Source organism: Saccostrea cucullata, unplaced genomic scaffold (assembly GCF_032062105.1).
Source record: "Saccostrea cucullata isolate Sc308-1 unplaced genomic scaffold, CSIRO_AGI_Scuc_v1 ctg5638, whole genome shotgun sequence".
Classification (NCBI taxonomy): Eukaryota; Metazoa; Mollusca; class Bivalvia; order Ostreida; family Ostreidae; genus Saccostrea; species Saccostrea cuccullata.
Window position 1 is genome coordinate 10,235 of NW_026929621.1, and position 11,722 is coordinate 21,956.

Consider the following 11,722-nt stretch of genomic DNA (forward strand, 5'->3'; position numbering starts at 1 on the left):
TTTTAAGCTTATGTTAGAAAGATTGACCTTCTAAAATACGAATCTTTTTACATAAGTCGGACATAGAATTTTGGACCAAGGTTTAACTCCAAAAAGCCAAATTATACGCAGAAATTTCCATTTTTAGTAACCAAGGGAACACCGTTCGTCGAAATCAAAAAGTGATACTAGTACATGTACGTGTGTACTAGTTATCTTCGTGTAGTCTACTTGCGAATATTGAAATCAGACCAAACCTGTAGGAGGGGTAGCATTTTGAAAAATTGTTTACTGACGGACGGACGACGGATGCATTACCATCGCATAAGCTCTTATGGTCTCATCGTCGCAAACCACGGTCAAAACGTACGCTCCTCTCCCATCTGGCCGTGGTTGAACGAGGAGAGAATTCTTCGTAGCTCATAAAAATATTGACCAATGCGAGTAAAGCATAGTCGGATGATGAACTTTATCGCGACCTTTCAATATCCAATCGCAGTATAGGAAACATTTCTTGTATACTGTTGACGTCAGTTGTTCATTTCGATTGCGATGGAAACAAAACTTGCCACTGACTGAATATGACGTCACAATAGAGAGGCGTAAATATTCAAGATTACGACACTTTTTGTGATCAAGCAGCCACGGGTAGGAGAGAGCTATATATGCGGACTCCGGACCGTGGCTTGAGACGATGTTATGGTCTCTGACCAGCAAAAAACGGAGAATTACCCTCTAGTTATCAGACTGATATGGCATGTAGACGTTTCATGGAGCATACATTTATGTTTAATGATATCCAGCAGCAAAATCTCAAAAGGCTTTAAAAATGCTAGGGTTCCCTCCATCATGTTTGATGGTGCTACAGATACTTTTGCATCTGAAAATGAAATAGAGGCATAGAAAATGCACATGCAGAAGAGTTTTAGCTGCTATTGAATCAGCCATGAATAGTGTTGAAGAAGGGTGGAACTGGAATGAACGTGTAATTGGTACTGGCTTGGAAAGTGCTAGTGTGAATCTGGGGGAAAAACATAGTGTGTCGAAGCTTCTGAAAGATTAAGAACCAAATTTAATTGCGATGCATTGTGTGTGTCATAGGCTCGAATTGGGAGATCTAGACGCAACGAAAGACATTCGATACTTTTTGCCGATCTTAAATCTATACAGTAACTGCTGAGGCTACATAAACACTATCATTACAGCTCAAAAGCTTTAAGAGAACTCCAGATGCCAGCAGAAGCTATGGAGGCTAAAATGATATAGCCAGTTAACCGGGACGGCACTAGATGGATGCCACATTTAAGCAATTGTCTCAATGTTCTTTTACGCCACTACCAAATATTTGTCAATCATTTTAAAAGCACAGTGGAGGGAAAAATAGGGTCAGTTGATGTCCAAAGCAGAGCAAAATTTATTCTAAAACATCTGAAGGACTACAACCTTCTTCACCACATGCATTTTCTAACAGATGTGCTTGCAGTCTTCAGTGAGCTTTTCCCTCAAATTCCAAAAGGACAGCTGTATTTTCCTGATGCTGTGGAGGCTCTGGAGACTGCTACTCTGCAACTTGTCGCACTGCAGCAAATGCATGGAGAAAAGTTGCAGTTTTTTTCTTGATAATATTGATGAGGGAAACATATTCAAAGGTGTTAACCTTCTTGCTCAACTTCTACACCTGATCAGTTGAAAAGGAAACAGTATGGCCTTCAACCTGTTATTGACCATGTTAACAAACGAGTAGGAGATATAGATTCAGACCAATTATTGAAGGATATGCAAGTTTTCTATCCTATTAACCTACCTGAAACAGATGCTGCAAGAGCAATTTATGGAGAACAGGAGATAAATGCCTTATGTGAGTAGTATACTGTGGTCTTGAACAGGATGAACTGCAATGTTCAACAACTAAAGTTGGTGGAATGGCAAGGTCTGAAAGTTCACATGAGAGGTCAAAACATTGGAATCGGAGTAGATGAGTTTTATCAGAGATTGTTTTGTTATCCAAACCTGAAAGACACATTCAGAAACAAACTTATGCTTGCTGAAATAGTCATGTGTATTTCCATGTCCAGCTCCATCTGTGAACGTGGATTCTCTGTCATGGCAAGGATAAAATCTGATTGGAGGGCAAGTCTGAATTATGAAATGTTGAACTACTTGATGACCATACCTATCGCAGGTCCAGAATCTAAGGATTACAATGCCAGTAGAGCTGCAGTACTGTGATGGCATGGAGGACAAAGGGCAAGACGTGTTTAAGAAACACGCACGCTAACTCTTGATTCCCGCCTACATTTTGAAACCAATTAATTCAATATGAATAGCAATGTGGCCATAAAATCTTTGTTTAACACAAAGAACAGTTCAATGGTAATTGATACATCGTCCTAATACCAGCGCTAAACAGTTAATTATCCATAATTCCAGCTCTTGAAAAAAGGGGGGTAGACGATATTTTCCATTGAAATCGGAGTTTCAAGCATCACCGTATTTTGAAATAGTCTTGGATATGATTAAATGTTCATTATATCTTTACTTATGTTTTAGGCAAATAAATAAAACAAATATTTCAATAAAATATAATGTTTCCGTTGTATATCGCTTTGAAATTGGTGGAAAATAAGCATTTTTATCGTTTTTTGTCAATAAACATATGTCCCCCCCCCCCCCCGTGTCACATAAAAAGCTTTGGTATGAATTTGTGAAATACCATTCCATATTACCTGTAAAAAGGAATTTTTGTGACACGGGGGGGAAAGATGTATTAAAAATATTTTCCGTTTTCCATTGATTTCTATAGTGAAAAACACAACTTTTACCCAAATTTTAGAGTTATCTCTCTTTGTGTTCCCAAATAAGTAATGTTTTATGAAAATCCATATAATTATCTATAAAAAATATAAAAAAATTCATCGAATATGTTAACTTTTGAAAATTGACTTGGGGGTAGGCGGGAGAACAATACTATCGTTCGCAGTTCTTTCATTAACTCTCAACATATTCTGTTAAGCATCTTCTGATCATTGATGACTATGATATTATGTTTTCAAGTCAAATCAAAACTTTTATTTGCTTAAACAAAGAAGTTTTTTTCCTACCTTAAATAAAAGAAGTTTAAAAACAATTGTGTAATTTATCAATACTTGGTCTAAGCATTCAAGTTAATTGACTTTAAAAGTAATTTTTATTTCCAGTTCATCAGATTACAAATGTACACTGAAACAATATTACTTCCTTTAAAAATGTGTAATATATATTGATTTCATGTCCATGTAAATATTTTAGCAATAATACCAATGTATCATTCAGTGAATCACAGATATAAGGTCAGGTCTAGTGAAGTAGAGGTCAGGTCTAGTAAAATTTTCAATAACTAGTCCGACTGGTCTAGTTTGATTTAAAGTTAATGTTGAGCCCTGCATTGTGTCCTAACTATCTGCAAAGTTTGCCGAAATTCTGTGCAGCGGTTTAAGAGGTGTGCTGACAAACTGTTCATCTCTATATTCAAGGTATGGTAAAAAACCTAAGTTAAAAAGTGGAGAAATTCCCGGAAAAAATAAAGGAATTGGAATTTCCTGGTAATATGCACATCTCCACATTGTGTCCCAAATATCTGCAAAGAACGAAATTCTGTGCTGCGGTTTTTGAGGAGTTGCGCTGACAAAAAAAAACAGGACTGCCTGACTGACTCACGGACGGGTCAAAAACATTAAACCTCACGCAACTTGTTGAGCGGGGTATAATTACACGTCATTCTTTAGAATCGGTCTCGTTAGCAAGGATATACGAGGTGAATAATGGTTTAAGTGTCTGTTTAGGACGACATGTAGAGCATGATAAAGTTTAAACTTTATCTTTATTTATTCATTCCAATATCTACATGTACATAGTCCGCGTGGCGCAGTGGTTAGAGCGTCGACTCTAAAGTCGCGAAATAAGGAGGTGATCCTTACGTCGCGGGTTTGAAACCAACTGTGGGACGTGGGGACCGGTCCTTCGGATGAGACCGTATAAACCGATGTCCCGTGTCATACAAAGTGCTGCCACGAAAAAGATCCATCCCTGCTAAATAGCCCTGAGTGCCGAGCATGGGACAAAATTTGCAGCTTACCACCGGCATGTAGTGGCCTCTCCATATGAGTGAAAAATTCTCGTGAGGAACGTTAAACAATAAATAATCAATCTACATGTATATAAAAATTGATTTTTATATTTTGCATGTTATATGTATATTGTACAATAAAGCTGTTGCGTGTCGTTGCTCTGTCCAAATGGTGTGTAGTTGTTTATTGTACTTTTATTTGAAAGTAATGAATGGATTTAGAATAGGAATTTTGTATACAGATTTATCATAACATTTTTAGACCAAGTTCTATTTTGGATACGACAGAGCAATATTTGACATAAGGAGATGTCACTATATACATGTACCTCAGAAAGGTTTCAAGTTTCTCACAAAGTACGTATACTATCAAACATTGTTTTCATTTAGTGAACACGGAAGTAAGGAGAAAAATTTCCAGTACATGTATATATCCTTAAATTCAAAAGAAATTGAAAATGCAGTTAACTAAAAAAAATTTAAAATGAAAAAAAAAATTTAAAAATGATGAATTTACAATTTCTCTATCCGAAGTCCAACGAGGAAGCAATGGAGTCCCATCTTTTTATCTTCCAGAATCGGACATGAAAATGTATTCCAGATCATTTGAGGAATCAAATCAAAGGGTCCAGAAAATTTACTATTTATGTCTGCTTTAGGTGTCCTTCTATATGTAAGATCAACAAGCCCCCATTATGTTATCTGTCGAGAATGCTAAATCCCCAAAATACTGAAATTAAAAGAAGATCATAGATGCAAGGATGGCAAATTGTCGGCAGTTATTTTTTTAGAAGCACTTTGAATCGGCCAAGAGGCACGACATCATACAAAGCAAGGGAGTGTATTCAAAATGGATGCAAGGCAAGGGTAGATTTGACAAATGCTTACAAATGCCGTGTACCTTGAGGTTGGCATTGAATGAGAGATTCAACCAAGTGAACGAAACTGTTCGAACACAGCTTTATATACGCTAGCTAGGGCCAAAAATTAAAGCCAATAAACATCAAAGATATTATGGCGATTTTAAGTTATCAGCCTTGTTATTACCCAGAATATCAATATGGCTGGGAATCCAACGAAATTCGACATTTTTACCTTGTTTAGTGAGATCTTAGTAGATCCAAAATGTATGGATGATCAGATGCAACGTCAGGAATTGCTACTCAACGTTGTAACGTCAAAACAACGTCGATATGAATGGTTAACGTGCAGTGTGTAAATATGTTTTAAAAGAATAATTGATTCCATTGAAGTAATAATTAATAGTAATTTGTTGACAGAACCTTGAGTAAATGTACCCTTTTCAATGAAGCAGATCATCAAGACAAACTATACACTGTATTTTAATTATTTGAAAAAGAAAAACTAAGTATATAATTTATTAGAGAGGTTTAGCAAACCAACGTGTACGCGTACTTGTACGTGTAGCAGGGGATTCCCCCCGGAAGTCTGTGTATTACGTCATCATTCTTGTTAATGACGAATTTCTACACGTTTATCGAAACGTGTAAATCACCGAGTACACGTAAGTACAAACTTGTAGCTGATATTTCTTTATTTGATGTTTGTTTGAAAGAAAGATAACGAATTTCGAAAAATAGAAGATATAATGCGGATGTTGGTAGAAAAAAACATAAGTTCTTATTGAAAAAAGTATCTTATTGCTTGTCAAATACACACACCTATTTACTACCTTGTCTGTCACAAAATACATATATGAATCAAGATTATGACAAATTTTAAAAAACATTTTCTTTAGATATTTATGCATTAATTTGTTCAAATTAGTGATACACGATATAAGTTCACAAATCATCTTTTACAATTCATACAGAGACGGTTTGGTCGAGGGGGGAGGGGGGCATGGCAGGGTTGTTGAAATACACAGTAATAAAAAAAGTATCACTGTATTATTTTGCAGTTTCCTAACATGTCTGAGCGTAAGAAACAAATAAGATTTTCCGAGAAGGATGATTTGTTACTTCTGAGAGAAGTTTTGGCAAAAAACCCGTTTAAAGATCGAGCGAAGTGGACTGACGTCAGTGACGCTATTAGCAGGGCTGGATTCACGGTAGATGGCCGGAGAGTCCGAGAGAGAACCAACCTGCTGTTGGAACACCATAGAAAAAATGATGCAGAAAGCAAGAAAAAGTATAAAAACTATCACATATTCCCAATCTGATTTTTTTAAATATACTTTGTATATGGCTTGTATATGGCCGGTATTACATCTAACTATATAATTTTATATAAGGAAAATTCAGAAGGGCAGGTATTCTTAGATAAATTACAATGCTGCATGTTAAAAAAAAAAAAAATATATCCATTATCAAGATTCTAATCATAATCAGTGCGGTGACTTTTAAATGTTTTTTAAAGAGGGGGGGGGGAACTAAAAAGTCAAAAGGGGTTCGGAAATATTTAAGAATCACATGTTACGTTCAAGCAGAATTTTGAACAATGGTTTTTTTAAATGAAATTAATTACGTTGAAGCAGATCAATGACTAGAGTTCAAATATTTATTGATTTAAGTTATATATTACATGTATGACTATAGACCTACATGATTTTTAGATTCAGAAAAGTATCATATATTGTTTTTTTTCTAACTTAGATCAGGAGTTTCTGAAGAATATGACGAAAAAACAACATTATTAGACGACATATTGGAATTAAAAGAGAAGGAAGAGAGAGTAAAAGAAAGTGAGAAAGAGAAGAAGTCTGCCGATGATCAAAAAGGAAAAGACATACGAAAACGTGCTCTTGAAAATTTAAGCAAAGGTAGGCTTTAAAAACGCTATTTTTAAAATTTGTTGTAAATATTCAATTTGTGTTTATTAAGATTAAATTTAAAAAAATCATTCAAATCACTTAAAAATTTTTCCCTTGATTTTAGTGAGAGAATTGATTTTAAATTTATAAATCTACTTGGTATTTGATCCATTTAGATGAAGATCAAGGTGACCAAACTCCGAAAAAAAGAAATTCTACAACTAATATTATGGAGTATCTGCAGACAAAATCTAACCAAGAAAGCGAATATAAGAAAGAGGAACTTAAACTGAGAGGAGAAGAACTTAAACTTCAGAGGGAAAGATTTGAATTAGAAAGAGAAGAAAGAAGGGAAAGAGTAGAGACTGAAAAAAAGGAAAAGGCTCTAATGTTGCAGCTTCTCCAGAAAGCTTTGAATCAAAAATAATTTTGTGTATTGCAAATTTCAAATTTTATTCAATAAATATCAAAATTGAAAAACACGATAAATAAATATCAATAAAACTTAAATCATGTCTTAAGTTTGTTTTGCACATTTTTCTTTACTCTGCGTCTTACATTTGAATGAAAATATTTCAGAACAGTCAACGATGTAAATATTCTTCAAGGGAGGGTGGATGCAGCCCGAAAAACGACCCAGTTTCGCTCCCATACAAACATGTATGACAATTGGTTAGTAAGGCAGCGACTTTACAGTATTTTCCAACAGGCTGAAGATAAAGTTTGTGGTTTTTCTTGTAATCAAGAAAAGCGAACAGGCTCAACAGTTTCCCAAATCCCCACTCCACACTAATTCTTACAGCTGACATGCGCCTGTTAAAACGTGCTTGGTTAGCAGAAAGAAAGGCACCTTTGAAGGGTGGTACAATGAATGGCGTTAAGGGATATGCTGGATCCCCCAAAACACAGTAGACCTCATTGTTGGGCATAGTCATATTTCTCTGCATTTCAATTTCCACACCACTCTCTCTAAGCAAACCAGCATCGTGTCGTCTCCCTTCCACTGGGCTATAAAAGTGCGCAATTATTCCAATAGGGGTCATGATACTTTGGAATTTCAAGCCATGCACTCGTTTATGGCCATTGTAAACAATTCTCTGGTTGTGCGCTGGACGACATATTGGTCGAACGGTACCATCGATGAAACCCCAGCAGTTTTCCAGAGGAGCATTTTTATCCCGAATAGCGGTAGCCATGGCTTGAAGCTCACCATGTGACAACCAGGGTCTGTTCAGTGTATCGAGAAGAAAGGCATAATTGTCGTATATGAAGTCAAGTGCTGTGTTAAATATGTTTGAAAGCTCATATTTTGTTCTACCAAATAGCGGGGATAAGTCCTCGAGACGATTAGGATATGCAAGACGCCTAATTACAACGGATAGCCCCTCCATTCCACTGCACACTGTGCGATTCGCACACCGAAAAACCTCTGGAACTTCCATTACACGTCTGATCTCATTCGATCCAGCTTTATCAAAGCGAAATAAATGCTTACATTGTTGGTCTGAAATGTCCTCTAATTGAAGTACAGATTCATATTTACTGGATTTTGTTTCCAGAAGTAATAAGTCGTCGTCTTCCGAAATTGCGGCCAGCATCTTTAAATTTAGTGCCATTTTCGAAAGATTGTAAAATCAAAGTTTATAAGCTAACAAATGTTTATTATTATCCAATGAAAAAAACTTTTACATTCAAAAATTTTCACGTACACGTACACGTTTTAATTGCTAAACAACAAAAGTAATAACAACTTGTACGTGTAACTCTAACTTGTAATTCACACGTACAAGTACGCGTACACGTTAGTTTGCTAAACCTCTCTATTTGCTTCTGATATCATTTTATGTTGTAGTAAATCATAGATTATATTTTTTTCACTGCATATAAATTATTTTTTTGCAATTCCTAATACCTAATGCGACAGTCAAATTCCATGTCAAGCCATGCTATGTTTTTAGCTCTACTAGTCAGAGACCAGAAGAGCTTATGCGATAGTAATGCGTCCGGCGTCCGTCCGTCTGTCTGTCTGTCTGTAAACAATTTTTCAAAATGCTACTCCTCCTACAGTTTTGGTTTGAATTTAATATAACTTGGCACACAAGTAGACTACACTAAGATACATAATTCTGTGTATTGGTTTTTGATTTTGATGAACGGTGTTGCCGTGGTTACTAAAAATAGAAATTTCTATGGAATTCTTTCAAAATGCTACTCCTCCCACAGTTTTGGTCTGATTTCAATATAACATGGCACACAAGTAGACTACACTAAGATACATAATTTTGTATATTGGTTTTTCATTTCGATGAACGGTGTTGCCGTGGTTACTAAAAATAGAAATTTCTGTGAAATTCTTTTGAAATGCTACTCCTCCCACAGTTTTGGTCTGATTTTAATATAAATTGGCACACGAGTAGACTACACTAAGATACATAATTCTGTATATCAGTTTTTGTTTTCCTTGAACGGTGTTGCCGTTGTTACTAAAAATAGAAATTTTTGTGAAATTCTTTCAAAATGCTATGTCTCCAACAGTTTTGGTCTGATTTCAATTTCACTTGGCACACAAGTAGACTACACTAAGATACATAATTCTGTGTATCAGTTTTTGATATTGATGAACAGTGTTGCCTTTGTTACTAAAAATAGAAATTTCTGTGACATTCTTTCGAAATGCTACTCCTCCCACAGTTTTGGTCTGATTTTAATATAACTTGGCACACAAGTAGTCTACACTAAGATACATAATTCTGTGTTTCGGTTTTTAATTTCGATGAAGTGTTTCCTTTGTTACTAAAAATAGAAATTTCTGTGAAATTCTGTCAAAATGCTATGTCTCCTACAGTTTTGGTCTGATTTCAATATAACTTGGCCCACAAGTAGACTAATTTAAGATACACAATTCTGTGTATCGGTTTCTGACTAATGAACATTATTGCCTTGGTTACTAAAAATAGAAATTTCTGCTAATACTCTCAAAATGGTACTCCATTAGATTAGTTTTAGGGGACGACCATTTGATTCTGAGGGGGTGGCCTGGCAATTTTTTTGAGACGGATTATTTATTTTCATGCCTGTCAAGGACAGATTATTTATTTTCAAGATTATCGAGGACAGATTATTTACTAGTATTTTCTTCTTTGTCTTACGGCACCTTGATCGATTGATTCTAAAAGACAAATCATTTATATACCATAAGCGGATTCAGGATGGGGGGCGTGTATAACTTCGTTCAGGCAAGAGGCCGCTTTAAGGCCCCCATTGGGTCTGGGCGAAGCACTGGTTGAGGCCAAGGGAGGGAAATTCCCCAGAAGCTCTTGGGTTTTCGGGTATTTTAAGAGTAAAACCAGGACAATTATACAGTAGTGGTATTGGTTATTATGTAGCAAAGTATGACATTATTAATATGTTGGTCATATCATAGTTTGAATGAAGGGGGTTCAGGGGGCGAAGCCCCCTGAAGCTCGTAGGTTTTTGTGTATTTTAAGAGTAAAACCAGGCACAATTATGTTGGAATTGGTTAGTTATGTTCCAAAGTATGACATAATTAATATTAGTCATATCATACTTTGAATGAAGGGGGCCCAGGGGGCGAAGCCCCCTGAAACTCTTGGGTTTTTCACTTGTATTCTAAGAGTAAAACTAAGCACAAAAATATTGGTATTGTACTAAAGTACGGCAATATTAATATAATTCATATCATACTTTGAAATTTTAGGGGAGGGGTCATACACATTGTATGCCTTCCTTAAATCCGCCACTGTGTACTTTGTATTAATTTATCGGGAAGTATAATTCTTTGACAAGAAAATTTATCTTTTGTGGTGTATAAGAATTGGCTTGTATTTAAAGTGATTCATCACATCTACTGAGTGCACATTGTCATGTTGATCTACTGACTACAAGTATCCAGTCTGGTAATCTGATTTTAAATATTCTTTGGTTCTAAAATGGCGAGCGAAGCTAGCCAAAAAAAAAAAATACTGAATTGAAGATTCTGAGGTTAAATTACACGGAAATAAAAAGGTATTTTCACAATATTTAAATATCATGTCAAGGTCAGATTATTTATTTTCTTTGCAGAGGAGGACAGATTATTTATTTTCAACATTTTCAGGGACAGATTATTTATTTCCAAAATCTGCCAGCCCCCCCCCCCTTAGAATCAAATGGTCGTCCCCTTAGTCTGATAATAATATATAATGTGGCATGCAAGTAGATTTCACTAAGAACATTAAGAGACCTAATCAAGGATCATTATTTTATTTATTGCTGTTGTAAAGTTTCAATTCCCAACTGCTTAAGTACTTTTCTCTTCCTTTGCTATAAGTACAACCAGTAAAGTTTCAGTCTCGACAGAGACTTCTGGTTTATGAATTTTATATATTCAACAGCAAGTTGTGTAGAAATAGGATTTTGTACATTATTTACACTATTTACACAATATCCGGTGTAAATCCCTGTATTATATGTGGATCGCTGGAACGAGCATCAGCCATTCAGGTATCCCTTGGGTCCAAATACCGCGAATTTGTATCAAATGATAGAATTGTAACTTTTCGTGTTCTTGTTGCATATGACGATAAATATCATTGCACTTGTAGCAAATCAGACCACAAAACACACTAGGACAATCATACATAGCGCACATTATCCTTATGTGATCTCGGTAACTTCCAAGTTTCCAAAATATGTGAGGATGTGAAAGATACTTCCTAACATGGCAAGACTGTCCTTCCTCACGCGACACAAAAGCCACTTCCTCCTGCGTCTCAAACTCCTGAAATTCAAATGGATCATCTCTACAATATCTATCTGTTAATTTGGAGAAAATTATAATACAAAGATTAAAAAAGTATCAAAAT

General features: G+C 35.6%; 1 protein-coding gene across 1 annotated transcript; it reads left to right on the forward strand.

Moving 5' to 3' along the window:
- Positions 1-5,470: 5,470 nt before the first annotated feature.
- Positions 5,471-7,284, forward strand: LOC134281471 (non-muscle caldesmon-like). Its single transcript, XM_062763931.1, has 4 exons — positions 5,471-5,609; positions 6,006-6,235; positions 6,700-6,866; positions 7,034-7,284. The coding sequence occupies exons 2-4, from the start codon at positions 6,015-6,017 to the stop codon at positions 7,282-7,284; spliced, it is 639 nt and encodes a 212-aa protein (XP_062619915.1). The 5' UTR covers positions 5,471-5,609; positions 6,006-6,014.
- The last annotated feature ends 4,438 nt before the right edge of the window (positions 7,285-11,722 follow it).